Source organism: Erpetoichthys calabaricus, chromosome 1 (assembly GCF_900747795.2).
Source record: "Erpetoichthys calabaricus chromosome 1, fErpCal1.3, whole genome shotgun sequence".
Lineage (NCBI taxonomy): Eukaryota > Metazoa > Chordata > Cladistia > Polypteriformes > Polypteridae > Erpetoichthys > Erpetoichthys calabaricus.
This window is the reverse complement of record NC_041394.2, coordinates 116,443,524-116,463,294: the sequence shown is the minus strand read 5'-3', so window position 1 is coordinate 116,463,294 and position 19,771 is coordinate 116,443,524. Positions and strand designations below refer to the sequence as shown.

Here is a 19,771-nt window from a genome sequence, read left to right as displayed (position 1 = left end):
TGTATGAATTCCCATAAGTGGTCCAGCCAGGGCCTGGTCTTTTCTCCAGTCAAACATTTCTTTAAGGAATTGAAAATAGTGGTGCTTTATAGTTTCTTATCCAGCTTCACAGAGCTTGACAACTACTGGGGAGAACAACTGGTGAAGATCCACAAATCCAGGTCTGCAAAGCTAATAGCATCATACTCAAGAAGACATAAGGCTGTTATGTAATAGCTGCATTGGTTATTTCAACACAGGACTTATCTACATGTGACATTTCAGTTGTTTATTTTTAGTATGTTTACAAAAATATGTAAAGACCTACTTTTACTCTTTTCATTATGGTAAACAGTGTTGAGACATGTGATTGAAAAAAGAATTGAATAGATTTTAGGGTGAGATTGCTATGTAACAAAATGTGAAAAAGGCTTGTGGTTTGAATAGTTTCTGAAAGCAATTTACACTCATTTTCTAATAACTATCTGCCAATACATGGTGCTGTAACATCTAATGTTTATGTATTCTTTGCCATGGTAAAGTGGTTGACATTTGCTATTCTTAGCAATTGCACAAGCAGTTCATACCTCTTGACAGTCTTTTTTTCCAGAATTATCCACTTTGTGACTTATTTAAATAATGTTTACAATGCAAATTTTATGATCAGCTTCGCTAAAGAAGTAAAAATACATCCAAATTTCTGTCCACCAATGTGTGATGGATTCAGAGGCAAACAAGCAAAATAAAATTAAAAATGAGATTTTTAACATCAGCCAAAAACACAAAACAAAGAAGATGCAGCAAGCTCAAAGTCTGAAATATCAGTTCAAGGAAGCTCAGAATCCTAGCACATTCTCTGTTTATCGTTCTGTGTATTTTACTCTTTTCTCTGTCTATTTTTCTTTATAGTCTTGATAGTTTTGTGGAAACAAATTCAAAGTATGAGAGTCTACTTCTTTCATGTACTTCTTTTTATTCATTTAGTAGTAAACAGAGAGATAGTGATAATAGCTAAGTCACCAGAGACAAACAACAGTCAGAAAATGACAGGAGATTCTGGACTCAGAGATCACTCAAGCTTGTTGCATTTCTAATTGTAAAGTAAAGGGAAGAGAAAACACAGCAGGGTGTGTGAATTTGTAGTCATGTTAAGAGCCCACTTAATCATTTCATGTATTAATAATACTTTGAAAATCATAGAAAAATGCAGAACTTGGTTAGGACAAAATGACACAGTTGTATTAGAGCAGGGGTATGCAACGTCAGTCCTGGAGAGCTGCAGTAGCTTCGGGTTTTTGCTTGAACCCAGTTTCTTAATGAGAAGTCAATTATTGTTCAAGTGGCATTTTTCTGCTTCATTTTAGTGGTCTCACTTGTTAAGGTTCCCCAACCTTAATTCCTTATTTCAGTTTTAAACAGCTGCATTCATTGTCTTTAAACACTCCTTATTAGCAATAAGATGCAAATGACAAAGGAGCTAGCAGTTCTTCATCCATCTTGTTTCCATTTACTCCTGTGGGGATTCATCATGCACTATTTGGTTTAAAAAAACACAGACTTAGTGTTGCTACTCTGAAGATCCAGCTACTAGGAGAATGAGGCTGGACCAGGCCAAACTCCAGAATCAGGCTGTTTCTAATGAGTTTACACGTAGTTTGTGTGAGTAGCTTTCAGACTTGGGTGCAAAAGCCGATCCTAATGTGATGGTGGAGACCTTCCGTGACAAGACACTAAAGGTTGCTGAGGGTTGTGTTGGTGTTGCCGGTGTTCCCTGAAGGAGGTGTTTTATTTTGCAGGCCACCCTGGATATCAGCAACTGTAGCATTCTGTACCAGGAACTAAGAAGGATGGCTGCACGGGCTCTGAGGGGAGATAAGAAGGCGTTTGTTAGAGGACACACCATCTATGGTCTACCTGCCACATCCTGCTTACAAGGGAATCAAAGCATTACGCACATCTATTCCTTTTAGAGAAGCAGTCAGGGCGGGTGATGAAATGGTCCTTACAAATGACTCTGTAGTTGTAACCCGCTAGGCTGTCTACTTTGTGCAGCTGTTGAAAGCTGATCCTCCAGCTAGGATGTTGGACATTTCTGTGTCCACGGTTAGCTAGTTAACCCAATTAGCTGTGAACCACTTGGTCTCACTGAGATTGTACAGGTGGTGAACCAGCTGAGGGCAGGGAAGGCTACAGAAATCTATGGTATCTTCTCCAGGCTGGTGGTAAGGCTGTCCTCCTGGCATTACAAGAAATCTTTCGTTTGATTATGGAGACGAGTGTCATCCCAATTGACCGGAAAATGGGACTTATCCCTATCTGGAAAGGGAAGGGTGATCACCTGGATTGTGCAACTACAGGGAGATAACACTGCTCTTGGAGCCAAGTAAGGTCTTTCATAAGATCATCCTCAATAGGATCTGTGATTACTTGCTCACCTACTAGCAACCGAAGCAGTTTGGTTTTACACCTAAGAAGTCTACCATCGACCACATCCTGGCACTTATGGTTCTCATTGAGCGCAAATGAGAATATCAGCAGGGTTTCTTTGTAGCCTTTGTCAATTTTCATAAAGCGTTTGACTCTCTAACCCTGAGACTTTGTGGGATCCCCCCAAAGTTGCTGGATATCTTGGCCGGCCTGTACACTGGTACTGTAAGTTATGTGCAGAGTATAGATAGAACCTCTGTGATTTGCCCAATTTATTTTGGAGCTCATCAGAGTTGTGTTGTTGTTCCTACTCTGTTCAATGCTTGCATGGACTGAGTGTTGGGCAGGGTCATAGAGTCCAGCAGCTGTGGGACATTTGTTGGTGAAGAAAGATTCACTGACCTTGACTTTGCTGACAATGCTGTGATCTTTGCAGAGTCAATGGAGGCTCTGATCAGTGCTCTTAAGAGACTGAGCAAAGAGACTGAGTATCTGGGCTTGTGAGTGTCCTGGATAAAAACAAAGATCCAGGCCTTTAATGACCTCTTAGGCACAACCATCAGCAGTGAGTCTGTTTTTGCGGAGAGAGTGTCGACCTTGTCAAGAGGTTTACTTACCTTGGCAGTGACATTCAGGTCTCTGATGACTCTTCCTATGAAATCAGTAGCCGGATTAAGAGGGCATGGAGGGGTCATGAGGTCGCTGGAAAGGGGTGTGTGTTGCTCCAATATCTCTGCAAAAGGAAGAAGGTTCTGATGCTTCCTGTTTTGCTATATGGTAGCGAGGCATGGACGCTATCCATGTTTTTGATGCAGGTAATTAAATGTAGGTAACATTAGCAATTCTGGATTTGCACAGAGGCTAAGCAATAACAAAATCTGATCGTTCATGTGAGACACAATGGAAACAGCACAGCAAAGGCTCTTTTACAAGAGTTCTGAAATATAGGAATAATGTAAAAAAAATTCAACTCATCCATCAAGTGTTACTTTTTAGTGATTTTTTTAACAAGCTAGTAATGTAAATATAAATTTTACAATAGCAAATGTTGCAAACCTAACAGAGTGATTCTCTGACAAAAGTACTTTGTTACAAAAACAGCTTTTAAGGGCTTGTTTAAAAATAAGTGTCTTTAATTATTTTGGAATTTACTAATTCAACAGTACAGCTATAATGTTTGAATTTTTATTTTCAGTATTATTTACGCCTCCTCCTCGAGTCGCCACCTTATCGTAGTGGAGGGGTTTGCGTGTCCCAATGATCCTAGAAGCTCTGTTGTCAGGGGCTTTATGCCCCTGGTAGGGTCACCCAAGGCAAAGTGGTCCTAGGTGAGGGATGAGACAAAGAGCAGTTCAGAAAACCTACCATGAAGAATAAAAACTTTGGACAGTGTTTTCCCTTGCCCGGACACGGTTCACCGGAGCCCCCCTCTGGAGCCAGGCCTGGATGTGGGGCTCGAAGGCGAGCGCCTGGTGGCCGGGCCTGCACCCATGGGGCTTGGCCAGGCACAGCCCAAAGAGGCAATGTGGGTCCCCCTTCCCATGGGGTCAACATCTGTAGGAGGGGCCAAGGAGGTTGGGTGCAGTGTGAGCTGGGTGGTGGCCGAAGGCAGGGACCTTGGCGGTCCGATCCTCGGCTACAGAAGCTGGCTCTTGGGACGTGGAATGTCACCTCTCTGAAGGGGAAGGAGCCTGAACTAGTGCATGAGGTTGAGAGGTTCCGGCTATATATAGTCGGGCTCACCTCGATGAACAGAGTGGACTCTGGAACCAATCTCCTTGAGAGGGGCTGGACTCTACCATTCTGGAGTTGCCCCCGGTGAGAGGCACAGAGCAGATGTGGGCATACTTATTGCCCCCCGACTTGGAGCCTGTTCATTGAGGTTCACCCCAGTAGACGAGAGGGTAACCTCACTCTGCCTTGAGGTGGGGGGACGGGTCCTAACTGTTGTTTGTGCGTATGCGCCGAACAGCAGTCTGGAGTACCCACCTTTTTTGGAGTCCCTGGAGGAGGCGCTAGAGGGCATACGTTCTGGGGACTCTATTGTTCTGCTGGGAGACTTCAATGCTCACGTGGGCAATGACAGTGAGACCTGGTAGGGCATGATTGGGAGGAATGGCCCCCCTGATCTGAACCTGAGCTGTGTTTTATTATTGGACTTCTGTGCTCGTCACGGATTGTGCATAACGAACACCATGTTCAAGCATAGGGGTGTCCATATGTGCACCTGGCACCAGGACACCCTAGGCCTCAGTTCAATGATCGATTTCGTGGTTGTGTCGTCAGACTTGCGGCCGCATGTCTTGGTCACTTGGGTGAAGAGAGGGGCAGAGCTGTCAACTGATCACCACCTGGTGGTCAGTTGGCTTTGATGGTTTGGGAGGATACCGGCCAGGCCTGGTAGGCCCAAATGTATTGTGAGGGTCTGCTGGGAACGTCTGGCAGAGTCCCTTTTTAGAAGTAGCTTCAACTCCCACCTCTGGTAGAACTTTGACCACATCCTGAGGGAGGTGGGGGACATTGAGTCCGAATGGGCCATGTTCCGTGTCTCTATTGTTGAGGCAGCTGACCGGAGCTGTGGCTGTAAGATGGTCGGTGCCTGTCATGGCGGCAATCCCCAAACCCATTGGTGGACACCGGCGGTGAGGGATGCCGTCAAGCTGAAGAAGGAGTCCTACAGGACCTTTTTGTCCTGTGGGACTCCGGAGGCAGCTATTAGGTACTGGCAGGCCCAGCAGAATACAGCTTCGGTGGTTGCTGAGGCAAAAACTTGGGTGTGGGAGGAGTTTGGGGAGGCCATGGAGAACGACTTCCGGACGGCTTCGAGGAGATTCTGGTCCACCATCCGGCATTTCAGGAGGGGGAAGCAGTGCAGTGTCAACACTGTATATGGTGGGGATGGTGCACTGCTGACCTGTATATGGTGGGGATGGTGCGCTGCTGAGACGTTGTGGGTCGGTGGGGCGAGTACTTCGAAGACCTCCTCAATCCCACTAACATGCCTTCCAATGAGGAAGCAGAGCCTGGGGACACCGAGGTGGTCAAAAAACTCCTTGGTGGCAGGGCCCAGGGAGTGGATGAGATACGCCCACAGTTCCTCAAGGCTCTGGATGTTTTAGGACTGCCTTGCTCGACACACCTCTGCAAAATTGCATGGACATCAGGGACAGTGCGTCTGGATTGGCAGACCGGGGTGGTGGTCCCCCTCTTTAAGAAAGGGGACCAGAGGGTGTGTTCCAACTACAGAGGAATCACACTCCTCAGCCTTCCTGGAAAAGTCTATTCAGGGGTCCTGGAGAGGAGGGCCCATCAGATAGTCGAACCTCAGATTCAGGAGGAACAGTGTGGTTTTCATCCTAAGTCGCGGAACAGTGGACAAGCTCTACACCCTTGGCAGGGTCCTGGAGGGTGCATGGGAGTTTGCCCAACCAGTCTACATGTGTTTTGTGGATTTGGAAAAGGTGTTTGACCATGTCCCTTGGGGAATCCTGTGGGGGGTTCTCCGAGAATATGGGGTACCGGACCCCCTGATAAGGGATGTTCGGTCCCTGTACAACCGGCGTCAGAGCTTGGTCCGCATTGCCGGCAGTAAGTTAAACCCGTTTCCGGTGAGAGTTGGACAGAATTTCTAGGCACAGCCAGGATGTTGAGGGTTCTGGTTTAGTGGGCTCAGGATTAGGATACTGCTTTATGCAGATGATGTTGTCTTGTTTGCTGTGCTCATCAGGCTGTGATCTTCAGCTCTCTCTGGATTGGTTTACAGCCGAGTGTGAAGCGGCTGGGCTGTGAATCAGCCCCTCCAAATCCGAGACCATGGTCCTTAGCCGGAAAAGGGTGGAGTGCCCTCTCAGGGTTGGGAATGAGATCCTGCCCCAAGTGGAGGAGTTCAAGTATCTCGGGGTCTTGTTCACGAGTGAGGGAAGAATGGAGCGGGAGATCGACAGGCAGATCGGAGCGGCGTCCGCAGTGTCTGGGCTCTCCCTTAAAGATAGGGTGAGAAGCTCAGTCATCCATAAGGAGCTTAGAGTAGAGCCACTGCTCCTCCGCATTGAGAGGAGTCAGATGAGGTGGATCGGGCATCTGATCAGGATGCCTCCTGGACGCCTCCCTGGTGAGGTGTTCCGGGCACGTCTAACCGGGAGGAGGCCACAGGGAAGACCCAGGACATGCTGGAGGGACCATGTCTCTCGACTGGCCTGGGAACGCCTCAGGATTCCCCTGGTAGAACTAGTAGAAGTATTCCGGGAGAGGGAAGTCTGGGCATCTCTGCTCAAGCTACTGCCCCCGCGACCCGATCTCGGATAAGCAGAAGAGAATGGATGGATGGTTGGATGGATGGATGGATGGATGGATGGATGGATGGATGGATGGATGGATGGATGGATGGATGGATGGATGGATGGAGTATTATTTAAGCAGTATTTTTCAGATGCTGGAAAAAAATGACCAGAAAATAAATTTAAAATGTCTACATGGTCTGATAAATCAGATAGTTCATGATGATATCATCCATTGTAAACCCTATGCTGAGATTAAATATGTGCTGCTTGGTCCAGCCTTTTTTGGTCAAATCTTATAGCAGCATAACTAAGGCATGTTGAAATCCAGAAAACTGTGATGACAGACTAGAGCTGCCTTTACCTTACCAAGATCTTTTGGAGCAAATCCTTTCTACACCTACTCTTTTTTACTCGTTTTATGTTCCATAGTCACTACATGTGGTTTAGCTCATTTGTGTACATGTTAGTATAATAGTGTAGAGGTACAGTATATTCTGTGCATAGTCATCTGTTAAATATGATATGATTTGGATTTTTTATCTAATTTACTTTTTCTCAACTAAAATTAATTTTTTTGTCGACTAAAACTAGACTAAATCTAACAATAATTAAAAGACTAAAATGTGACTAAAACTAAAATGCAATTTAGTCTGAAGACTAAGAATAAAACTAAATCAAAATGTATTGTCAAAATTAACACTTAACACACATCTTAAATATAACTGATTTACATCACAAATATAATTGATTGATAGTCGAAAAATTTGTATCCTTTATTGAATGAATTTTGCATTTAAAATGGAAAATTTTTGAGCAGATCAAATGGTTTATGTGTATGTCAATACAAGTGGTGATAATATGTTACCTTTTCAATGAAATGTCTTCAGAACTTTTTTTGCATGTTACTCATTCACAATATTTTATTTATTATTTCACATGTAAACCTCTTATTTACTTGCAGCAAATGCATAGTTGCAAAAACAGGTAAATATTGTGATAAACCTTGTAGTTACTACAGACCATTTCAAAAATTTCTTAATTTACCATTTTATAGTACTTATGTTTTTCAATAATACTGTTACCAGAATGTTATCTGACGGATACCAAGAGCTAGTCATACTGAACAGTTTGTTGTTCAAATTTTAAAAAAATTACATAAGTACATTAAGAGTGCTTTAGACTTTAAAAAGTTTTAAAAAAGTTCAGGATTCCAAATATGGAAATTTCTTTATTTGTAACATTAATGAAAATGTTTGCATTATTAATAAAAAATAAATTATGATTTTGTATAATTTAAAATATTGTATGCTTGTATATTGTATATCTATCAATGGATAGATTTGTTGGTTATACTTCATTGCATTAGTCTGTATAATGTATGTCAAAAATCCTGCAGAGCATGGCTTCTTCTTCTTCTTCATTCGACTGCTCCTGTTAGGGGTTACCACAGCGGATCATCTTCTACCATATCCTTCTGTCCTCTGCATCTTGTTCTGTTACAACCATCACCTGCATGTCCTCTCTCACCACATCCATAAACCTTCGCTTAGGCCTTCCTCTTATCTTCTTTCCTGGCAGGTCTATCCTTAATATCCTTCTCCCAATATACCCCTCATCTCTCCTCTGCACATGCCCAAGCCAACACAATCTCGCCTCTCTGACTTTGTCTTCCAACCGTCCACCTACTCATTTCTAATCCTATTCATCCATGTCACACTTGTTGTCCGATATGAGGTTTTAGCTCCTCTGAAATAAGTTCTTTTAAATTGCGGCGTTTTAATTAACCTGAATTTAAGTAATTATGAATTAAAAAGGTGTTATCCCCCCCCAGCATGCAATATGACGGTTTACAGGATTACATGAAAACAAGGAAAAACTTAGCTTTTGTTTAATATCGGCTTACTCTGCATAAATAACGGGGGAAACACACCACAGTACTCAGTCCAAGGGTGGGGGCCTTGCGAGTTAGCAGTCATCGTCACAGCGCAGGAAGGATTTCTCGGACCAATTCGACGTAGTCTCCAGTAGTCCGGCCGTCGAGTCTCCCAATGGCTGGCAATCTTCCAGGATGTTTTATACTGCTTTATCCACGTGCAAGCCCCCAGATGGCACATAGCCCATTTCCAAACAAGGAGATAAGATTTTGTGCTGACATCAGACAGTAAGTTCAAATAATTCACAGTTCTCTTTCAGGCTGACAACACATTCCTCCAGCTGTCCCTGTCTGTCTTATCCTAATGCTTGGCCCAGCAATTCTGAATTCTGACACTCTTTTTTCTAAATCTGGCTCAGCCCTGCATTCTTACAGAAAAGAAATGAAAAATGCATTTATAAAGTCTAAACAGATATAGTGACACTAATCTCAATATCATAACAAGCTTCATATAACAAACCACCCTTTGTCACTGGATCTGTGACAAAATAATCCCTGAGGATCTTATCCACAAAGTAAAAGGTACTCGATCCCCCTCTACAATGTAAACAGCTCCTCAAGAATGTTTGTAAAGACGTGGGGTGTACTGCCGATCTAGCTCCTGCTTCACCCGTCTAATACGCAAGTGTAGGTAAATATTTGTAATGGTGAAAATTATAATAATAATAATTAACAGTACAATTGGATGAACAAGTACATTTAAAATAGTGTTACTAGATGGTGACCACTTAGTGAAAAAATCCCACCAGTGATGTGTGGATATTTCTTCAATTTCTTCTGCAGAGGTAATTACTTTCTTTTCATCAGTTTTTAATCTTACTAGTAGGTCCCTTGCTTTTTGTAACGTTACATTAAAAAGATTCATATTGTTTAGCCATCCATCCATCCATCCATTTTCTAACCCGCTGAATCCGAACACAGGGTCACGGGGGTCTGCTGGAGCCAATCCCAGCCAACACAGGGCACAAGGCAGGAACCAATCCTGGGCAGGGTGCCAACCCACCGCAGGACACACACAAACACACCCACACACCAAGCACACACTAGGGCCAATTTGGAATCGCCAATCCACCTAACCTGCATGTCTTTGGACTGTGGGAGGAAACCGGAGCGCCCGGAGGAAACCCACGCAGACACGGGGAGAACATGCAAACTCCACGCAGGGAGGATATTGTTTAGCATGCTCTAAAATTGCTTTACTGTATATTTAGGTAATTCTATCTCATAGGCAAATTGTAAGTGGAGGAATGGGTTAGCTTCTGCTTCCCAATGTATATCCTCCTATGTAGTTAAAACGTAAGTCTTTCCATAATAGTCATCTTGTATAGTACTAACATTGGTGTGACAGGATACCCCTGGGCCCTTGTAATGGGTGCCATCACTCCAAGTTATGTTATTTATTGTCACTGCACATGCAGAAGTGGTATCGGTTTGAAACACTTCAGTGGAATTTACTGCTATTTGGTGCCAATAACAGTCTCCAGCTAAAGGATGCAAACAGGAGTGTGGCAATGTACCCACCCTTTGACATACGAACCCTTCTTGCCAGTTATAACAAAAGGCAGGTTCAACAGTATTGTTATTCATGTCTATCCATTTTCTATCTACTATGGGTGCCCACCACGTTCCTCCTAGTAAAACAGGTAGAACATGAAACGGACACCAAATATTGTCATCTTCAGCGATGGTTGCTACCTGAAATACAGCTTGGCATATTGATGCTTCACACATGAAGGACTTTGGCTGCAACCACCAGTCTAATGGTAATTTTAATTCCTTTCTCCCGTGTTGGGGTTCTTTGAATCCCCAATCTGTCTTAAAATTTAAATACTGCTGTATAGCAATAATCTGTTTTAAATAACATGCTGACTCTACATCTATGGCCCATTGGCTTTGCAAACCAGTCCATAAGGACTCATTTCACCATCCATGGTGGGTCTTCCATAAAAGCAACTCCTGTAAATGTCTGTCTGCCAACTCTGGCCCCCAATGAGCCAAAGTTTGCAAACTGTTAGCTTGTTTTACACCAATAGATGATATTTTGTTATATAGTGCAGCTATATCAGCAGTATTAAGAGACCCTAGACCTAAACCTCCTACTCCTAAACCAGTTCCTATAGCCCCCCAAATGTCTCGCTGTGTCCTTCATTTTATTTCTACCCTTAATGAGGAGGCCATAAAGATTGTATGTTTCTACAATTATATGTTGCATCTGTACTGCGTGGTACTATATTTTCTCCTTTTGGAAAATCATAACGTTTTATATCAAACCCACTAACATTAATGTCAAGTGCTACAGTAATTATTTTATGTGCTATCCTAGCTTTTTTACAACCTTTCATTTGCCTGAGTAGTGTTGCATCAAATGGATAACCATTTCCTCTTCTAGTCTTATGAATTTCCCATAACATTACAGGTACCTTTACATTTGTTGTTGATTCCTTTTTAAACACATATAATATTACATCATTGTCAGATGTTGATATTGCAGTTAGTTGTTGCCCCCCTTCAATTGTCCAACATAATCCTCCATTAGAATCAGGTTTACAATTCATCATAGCCAACCAGACAGATACATTATTATGCACAGTCACAGTTATTTCAGTGTCTTAATAAGTCATAACAGGTAAAAGTAACAGTTCAGGATATTCCAGTTTCATGGAAAACGGAGCCGTAGGTGTCTTGTCTCGTAACTGCCAGGTACAGTTCTTGGTAAGAGTGAAGTTCAGTGTCACATATTTTTCTGTTCCTGGCATGTCAGCAGCCCAAAAAACTTTATTGTAGGGGGTGCTTCGGCTCCATCCGGTCCATAAACCATCTGTACCGATTACTCCACACGTGAGGATAATCTGTATAAGGGAAAGCAGAGGGGCGACTGAGAGCCCGTTAAAAGAACCATTCTAGTGTCTCCTTGTCCTGCAGTTATTATTTCTCCTGCCCTAGGCTTTTGCCCTGGAGTTAATACCCATACCTTCCCTCCAATTTCTCCTTTAAACTGTTCAATACTGACTAAAACAGGTGTTACTTTTTCTATGTGCAGTTTACATATGGCCTGTCCTTCAGCTATGTGTATGTCTTGACTGCCTTGATTTGCTAACACTAAATACCATTCATTTAAACAGATATCTAATGTCTCTGTTAGGCATGCGTCTGGTACAAGCATTTCAACATTTATTCTAACCTCCCATTCCTTTGGCCACTGACCCGTTATTCCCAAGCTTAGTTTTTCTGATGAGTTTAACTTGATTATGAGTGACTTGGGTACCCTAACCAATAACCCTGTGGGAGTTAATTCGTTGTTTGCCAGTGGGCTAATTGTTGTCAGGCGGAGGGCACACAAAGGTGGCTCTCCTCCGACATTTTGATGTCTCATAAATGGTGTGGACCCAGCCAATGGACGATTATTAAGGTTAAATAAGGCTTGCTTTAAAACTTTAGTCCACCCTTTAAGATGAGTATGCCCAGTTAGTTTTTTAACTTGTTCTTTCAAAAGGCCATTCATTCTTTCAATAAGTCCTGCTGCCTGTGGGTGATAACAGATATGTAAAGTCCACTGGATTCCAGCTCCTTGAGCCCACTCTTGTACGTCTTTCCCAGCAAAGTGGCTTCCTTGATCACTTTGGATTTCTTCGGGCACACCATATGCTTGGATTAAATGGCTTAGTCCATTAAGCGTAGCTCTTATTGATGGATAAGCTTGTAAAAGTCCAGAATAAGTGTCTACTGCAGTTAAGGCATACAGTTGTTTATTTTCTCGTGGCAGTGGCCCAATGTAGTCCACTTGCCAAATTTGTCCTGGTCCAATTCCTCTCTTCAGTTTCCCAGTTGCCTTCTTCTGTAGGGGTCATTGTTTTACTTCTGTACAGGTAGAGCAATTGTTCACTATTTGTTTAACAATATCATTAGTGACTGGTATACATCGCTGATGACACCATTCATATTTTTTTTCCACTCCCATATGTCCTGAAGTTTCATGTGCCCACCTTGCTAATAATATTAAAGAAGGCTCGATTATGTTTACCTCCGCATAGTGGCACAGGTCATCATCCTCTGTATTGACTTCTTCCTGTTTGATTTCTCAGACAGCAACTATCATATCAGCTTGTTGGTTATAAATCCTTTCAAGGGATATCAATGGGGCATGGGCATCTACATGACCAATGAGGGTCTCCCCTCTCATGCCCATTGTCCAAAGCTGCTCCCACAATTCTGTGCCACCCCATAGTTCTCTCCCATGAATAGTCCAAGCAGCCCTTTTCCACATGGTTATCCAAACTGTTAGTCCTTGAAACACTGCCCAGCTATCCGTATAAACAACAATAGGGAAGCTTCGATTTTCTGTTAATGCCATAGCTACAGCAATAAGTTCAGCCCATTGGCTTGATTTACCTTCCCCCTGTTGATGGAGGATGGTCTCAGTGTGAGGTTGATAAGCTACTGCTCTCCAAAGCCTTTTTCCTCCTTTCACAGTTGCTGATCCGTATGTGAACCAGCTGTTCTCCTGTTGCGCTGGTGTCAAATGATCGTATGCTGGTGCTTCTTTAAAGGGCGACTCCACTACAGGCACAGCAGGTGGTGAGTCATCTGGATTCTCATATATCACAGCCCCTGCCATGGCCCCTTGTAATGCACTCGTGTATTTTCCTTCAAAGTGTGCTCTTGCTTGCAAATACCATTTCCATTTGCATAAAGTTTGATTTTGGGCAGTGCCCAGACCATTGTCTCTAACCCACCCAGCAATAGGCAAGTTAGTGCGTAGCTTTACCGGAGCAGGACCTGTCTGTGTCTCAGTGTGCAAAAGGGCCCAGTATGCTGTAAGGAGCTGCTTTTCAAGTGGTGTATATTTAGTCTGTGATCCTGTCAGCTGTCGGCTCCAAAAGCCTACGGGGACACGTTTACTGCCATGCTTTTGTCACAAGCTCCACGTAGCAATGTTGTTCTGTTCTGTAGCTTCAAGCTCAAAAGGCAAATTAGCTTTTAAAGGTCCCAGTCCTTGGTGTTGGACTAAAGCTTCTTTAGCGGCCTCAAAAGCAGCTTGTTGTTTTTCTGTCCATTCAAACCGTGTCTTTTTCTTGACAACATCATGTATTGGTCTTAAAATTAGTCCCAAATGTGGCACAAAAGATCTCCAAAAACCCATTTGTCCCACAAAGGATTGAGCTTCTTTTTTATTAGTGGGTGCCTGTAACTTATACAAAGAGTCAGTTACTTTTTTGGGCACTCGTTTTTCTGGTCCAAACAACATCATGCCCAGAAATTTAACTTCTCTGGTGGGTCCTTGGATTTTGTCTTTATTTGTGGCCCATCCTCGGCTCTCCATGTGTGTTATTAAAGCAGGCAATGCATTTGTTACTGATGATTCATCTCCAGTTAACATTATATCATCCACATAATGGAAGCATCGTACCTTTTCCAACTCTGGGCAGGTAGCCAGGTCTCTTGCTACAAGTCCATGGCATAGCGTAGGACTGTGTAGGTATCCCTGTGGCAGTACTTGAAATGTGTACTGTCTGTCCTTCCAGGTAAATGCAAACTGATCTTGACTTTGCGTTGCAATTGGGATAGAGAAAAAAGCATTAGCCAGGTGAATGACAGCATGCCACTCTCCTGCATTAGCCATGATGTCTTCTACGATGGTAACGATATCAGGAACTGCAGCAGTCAATTGCGGTGCTTTAGCATTTAGACCTCTGTAATCTATTGTCATTCTCCATGAACCATCCGGTTTTCTGACTGGCCACACAGGAGAATTGAAAGGGCTAACTGCAGGTTGAATAATTCCTACCTGAAATAACTCCACTGTGTCTCCTATTTCTTGCAAACCTCCTGGCAAACGATATTGTTTTAAATTTACAGGTGTGTCAGGTACTGGGATTTCTAAAGGGGTCCATTTTGCCTTTCCTCTTACTATTCCCCATTTTGTTTGTAATGACTTTCCTGCAAGAATATCTATCCCCAGAATATATTCAGGCAATTCTGAAATTAGCACATTAGCTTTAAAAGAGGGTTACTTTCCTATTGCTAAGTGTACTGTGATTAGTTTCGCCTGTATATCTGAGCCTCCGTATCCGTTTACATTTACAATTGGTCCTGAAAAGTTATGCGGATTTCCGTGAATTAAAGTTACTTCTGCCCCAGTGTCCATAAGTGCCATAACCTGATGTGGTTTTCTTCCTTTACCCCAGTAAATTGTTAGCGGGACATACGGGCGTCGGTCTCCTGTATGAATGAGCCGTACCTCCCCGCCTACAGGAGACCTGCCATCCCCTCAATACGTTGGTCGGGGTGTGCGCCACCCTTTTGGAAAGTTATTATATCGTCTCGGTTTTTGTTCAGAGTGTCTCTTTTCCATCTCACTAGGCGGTGCGGTTGGAGTAGTTATGCCCTGTCCATATTTATGATTTTTCAGAGCTTGCCATTTCTGAAAAAGTTCTGCAGTTTGTTTGCCATCTATGTCCCTTCTATTTATCCCTGCTCATAGCAGATCATGAACTGTCTTTCCACGGTATATAGTTATTCTATCCTGTTCTTCTATGGCTCTGACTGGTCTCTGCCCAGTAGATGCCGATACCGTAGCGCCTAATTCATCTACACTGAAAAAAATAACTTGTTGGATAAACTTAAAAAAATTATGGCAATCAATTGCATTCACCTTTTTAAGTTCTTTCAACTAACACTACTTAAGTAAATCCTACAAAGGTATTAATGTAAATTTAACATTGCTTTTTGAGTTGAGTGAAAATAAAAATGTGATACGAACTTTTTGGATTAACTAACATTTTCTATTACAAAATTATTACTTTTTTAAGTTGAAACAACTAGTGTTCATAATTTAACCCTACTCAAATGGTTTATGTATAAGTAACACAAGATTTTAATTGGAATAAACTTAAAAAGGTTTACGCAATCGATTGCCATAATTTTTTTGAGTAAGCGTAACTCAATATTCTTACCTTTTCAAACAGAAGTCATAAAAGTGGAAAAAAGCACAAAAAGCACAAGAGTATAGTTTTTGTAATTTAATGTATAAAACATTATTACAATATTTTTCTTTACAAATAACAGTAATTACAATGTAGATTTTATTTTACCTTTATTTTCTCTTCGCAAAATCCTACAGCCATCTTATGGGCTCGTTAACACTGAAATTTACTTTACAATCCAAATTGTTCATTTCCTTCTGAATGTTTGCTAGTCACAGTATGTAACTTTTACAAAATAAGGTTAACTGTGAAGCTGTAAACTTAATAACCTCAACAAAATCTTGTGTACAGTAGGGCCTCTAAGTGGAAAAAAAATCCAGCAAACAATACTTTTTTGTCTGATATATGGTCATATATACATACATATAAAACAATATGCTCTTCTACTATTGCAGTAAATAAAGTGGGTGCAAAAAATAAAGCATTAACATTAGCACATTAACCTGTTTTTTACAGAAAAAACCTTTGAACTAAGTTTCAGACCATCCAATTCCAAAAACAATTTTTGGAATACTTCAAAAGTATATCTTAGCTCTTTAGGGTAACTTAGATTAAGTGAATATATAACACCTAGTAATATGGCACACGCTTTTGCAAAGTTACCAAGGTTATTAACAGCTTCAATTCCCTCAACAACCACACCAATATCTGCTGGTTCTGCATCAGGAGCTCCTTCATGCTTTATGATAAATACTTTCAGAGCATACTGACTCCAGTCAGACTGAATACTATCAGCTTCAACATCCTAAAAAAATAAAAAGCCATAATTAATATCAATAACAAATACATCTACATTTCAAAGGAATACTCCACAAATAAACAAACACTTTAACTGTTCCTTGTCCTACACTGGTAGAGCTGGCTAAGAAGAATTTTAATCTCAAGTTTTAAAGCAAAACAAATCATGATTCAATAAAATGCAATAGAAACTGATTCTGAATAACACCAAACAATATCAAAATGTTTGTGAAAAAATCTCAGATTAATAATGTTGTATAATCAAGATGGATGACATCCAGTGTAGAGGGCATCTCCGAACAAATGAGATCAACTTTCAAACCCATTCTAGATTTGACTTGGCCATTATTTGGGTTTTCATTGTTTTATGCAACAGCATCCATATGTGTTATTTTTGACAAGCAACAGGACAATATACTATCAAAGCAAAGAAAAAATAAAGTAATATAAACTACTGAGTGAAAGAATATAGTGTTACTAACATATTATAGTAGTATGCAATGGTGATATAAAAATATTATATGTATTTTATTTATTAGTTTGTCAGAGCTGTGATATAGATTAGAACTTTTTTTTTATTATTATTTTTAACTCCGCTCAGTCAATGAAATATTGAGAAACAGGCTTTATCTAAGCAAACAGAAGAGGAAAAAAAAAAATTAAAATGGATCCACTTACCACATACTCTTTGAGAAGATCCTCCACATTTTCACCAAGGTACTTCATCAAACAGCGGAGAACAATCTCTCTTCGCTTGTGGATAGTACTTTCCTGTTTAAAACAGTATTAAGAGGCATTGTGAAAAAGCAACCAAACCACATCATTTAACATATATTGCTGCAAGAATTAATTTATTTTTCTTACCCCAAGTAAGACATCTAACATCATCTGGATTTCTTTTCGGACAGCACCTCCCTTTTTCCGGAAAATACTTATCAGCCTTGGTGTAAATTTATCCAGAGAAGACATAAACTTTTCAACCAGATGGATTGTTGTAATTCTCAAGAATTCTTCGCTGATCTGCAAAGGCAGAACACAAACCATAAAGTGGAACTAATTTAAGAACAGTTTTGAAATGATCACAAACAGGTGCTTTTTACAAGCTGTAAAACTACACCATATTATACATAAAAAAGAAACTATAACAATTCAAAATAATTTAGAAGTTAATTTACTTTAATATTTTTTCAGTACCTGAGTGGCATTGAAGAGCGCTGGCCATCTTGATTTGAAATCTTCAATCCTTGGAAACTCATTCAGAATTTCCTGCCTTCGAAGAGAAAATGTTTTGGCCATTTTTTGGCTGATAACACTGTGATTGTCTTTCTTTTTCACCTCGGTCAAAAGCTCCTTTCTTTCTTTTTCAAGGCTTTGCTTTGTTTCCCCTAATGGATAAGGTGGAAGATAATTCACTTCTGCCTTCTTAGGTTTTTTAATATTTCTTGATGAAGACTTTTCCTGCAACTGCTTCTTCTTTACTGAATTCACCATCAGCTCAGGGCATCCAAGGGACCTTAATTTTGTCCTGTAATTGGCCATTTTGTATTTTAAGCTGGTCTGCCAGCCATAATAACCAGAGTGAGAGCCTGGCTCCTTCAAACATGGGTGCTTTGCAATCAAAGCTTCTGCTACTGCACAAATCTGGACATTTGAGGGGTATGCTACATACTGGAAAATGGATTCTGCTAATTTTTCTAGAATATCAGTCTTGATAGATGGACTGTTTAAAAGAGTACCTTCTTTTCTGTAGGCTTCATTACCATGTTCAAGAGCTAGCTCTGTATCATATTTAAAGGATGGAATTGTAAAATTTTCAGGCCAAGGCTGTGACCGCTGCAAGTCACTTTTTGGGGTAGGGAACACATCAGTATTTGAAGATGAAAAAGAACAACTGTCATCAGGTGGCTCTTGATTACCTTCTATCTGATTTGATGAACAAGAGGCAGTTTCGTGGGAAAGTGTTGAAGAGCATACCACTTTTATAGTATCTTTGTCACTAATCTCATCTGTTGACATTAAAGTAAAGAACTGATTGTCAAACTCACTGTCTTGGTACTGCAGGTTGAAATCTTCCTGAAGGTCAAAAGCTTCTTGTACCATGGATTTTAATTCTAAAATGGTGCCTTGTATGCCAGAACTCAAAACCATTTTCCGGATGTTGTCATCCGGTAGTATGACTCTTAATTTTGCAGAAAGAGACATGGCACCCTAACAAATCAAAACTATAACAAAGAAAGAAACATTAGTTTGTCTTACATCTGTAGTATACTTGAAGGGCTTCATATAAGATATTTACACTTAAACTGTTATTAAACATTAATGTATTCTACATCATTGAAAAGTAAATCATTAAGCATCTTTAAATCTGTTTAAAAGTTCGAACATCAAGCTTCCGAAACATCTCTCTAGGAAGAAAAAGTAATGTGCCGTTTCAACGTAACTAAACGTTGTCCTCCAACTGTATAATCAGCTAATGGACATACATCTATAAGTTCCCATTGTTCAATTACAAGTACATGGCTTGTTGACTCTAGTGCAAAGGATCGTAGGTGTTCAATATACCAAGCATTAAGTTTCTTTACAATGAAGTATAATTTGTCATTAAGAATAAACATTTGCAGTATTTCAACAAAATCAGGCAATCCTCCAGTTTCACCATAAGGCACTATCATACTGACTCTATACTGGGTTCCATGACAACACACAAAATTGCTTAGATGTAAAACATTTTCATCTGGACATTTGTTTCTAACAGCCAAAGCAATATCATTGTTCAGTACCTCTAAGGAAACTGTTGATTGTTTTGTGACTGTGAGAGTTGGTCTTACTGCAGCTGAATTATGTTGGTAAGCCATCAACAGCTGGTGCTTACTAGAAAGGGAATGTAAGATATTTTTAAAACTGTTATTGTACCTAGCAACACGCTTGAAGAAACGGTGTTTTGTTTCAAATCGCATAGTCCACATTGCTACAAGTGGCCCAAAAGCTCTTATCATTTGAGGATAGTGCTCAAGAAAATGGTGTTTAGGTAACAGTCTCTCATGGGGGAAAACTGCCAAGAATCTATGCCGGTGCTCAGATATTTTCCAATCAAGATATTCAATTGTTTCTTCAGTGTGGACTGGTGATACAACAAGCTCCACAATATCTTTAAGGACCATTAATAACTGCCATGATAAATCACCAAAAGGTACTTTATGCCCTACCAAAAATGGCAATAAACGCAGAAATGTCCAATTTTCATGTGCATTTCCTCCAATACTTTTGCGTTCAGTAAAGTTGAGTGGCACAAGTGATGGACTGTCAGTTTTATCCATCCACTTGAAAGGAAACTGTCTAATAGATTTATTTACTTCATCAAGTGTAAAGTACTTGTTCTTTATAAGATGGTTTAAGCACAATGCTAAGTCATAAGGCACAATGCCTTCAAA

General features: G+C 40.9%; 1 protein-coding gene across 1 annotated transcript; it reads right to left on the bottom strand.

Annotated features, from left to right (window-relative positions):
- Window positions 1–12,697: 12,697 nt before the first annotated feature.
- LOC127526845 (ribonuclease H-like) lies at window positions 12,698–13,234 on the bottom strand. Its single transcript, XM_051923920.1, has one exon. The coding sequence runs from the start codon at window positions 13,232–13,234 to the stop codon at window positions 12,698–12,700; it is 537 nt and encodes a 178-aa protein (XP_051779880.1).
- Window positions 13,235–19,771: the final 6,537 nt, after the last annotated feature.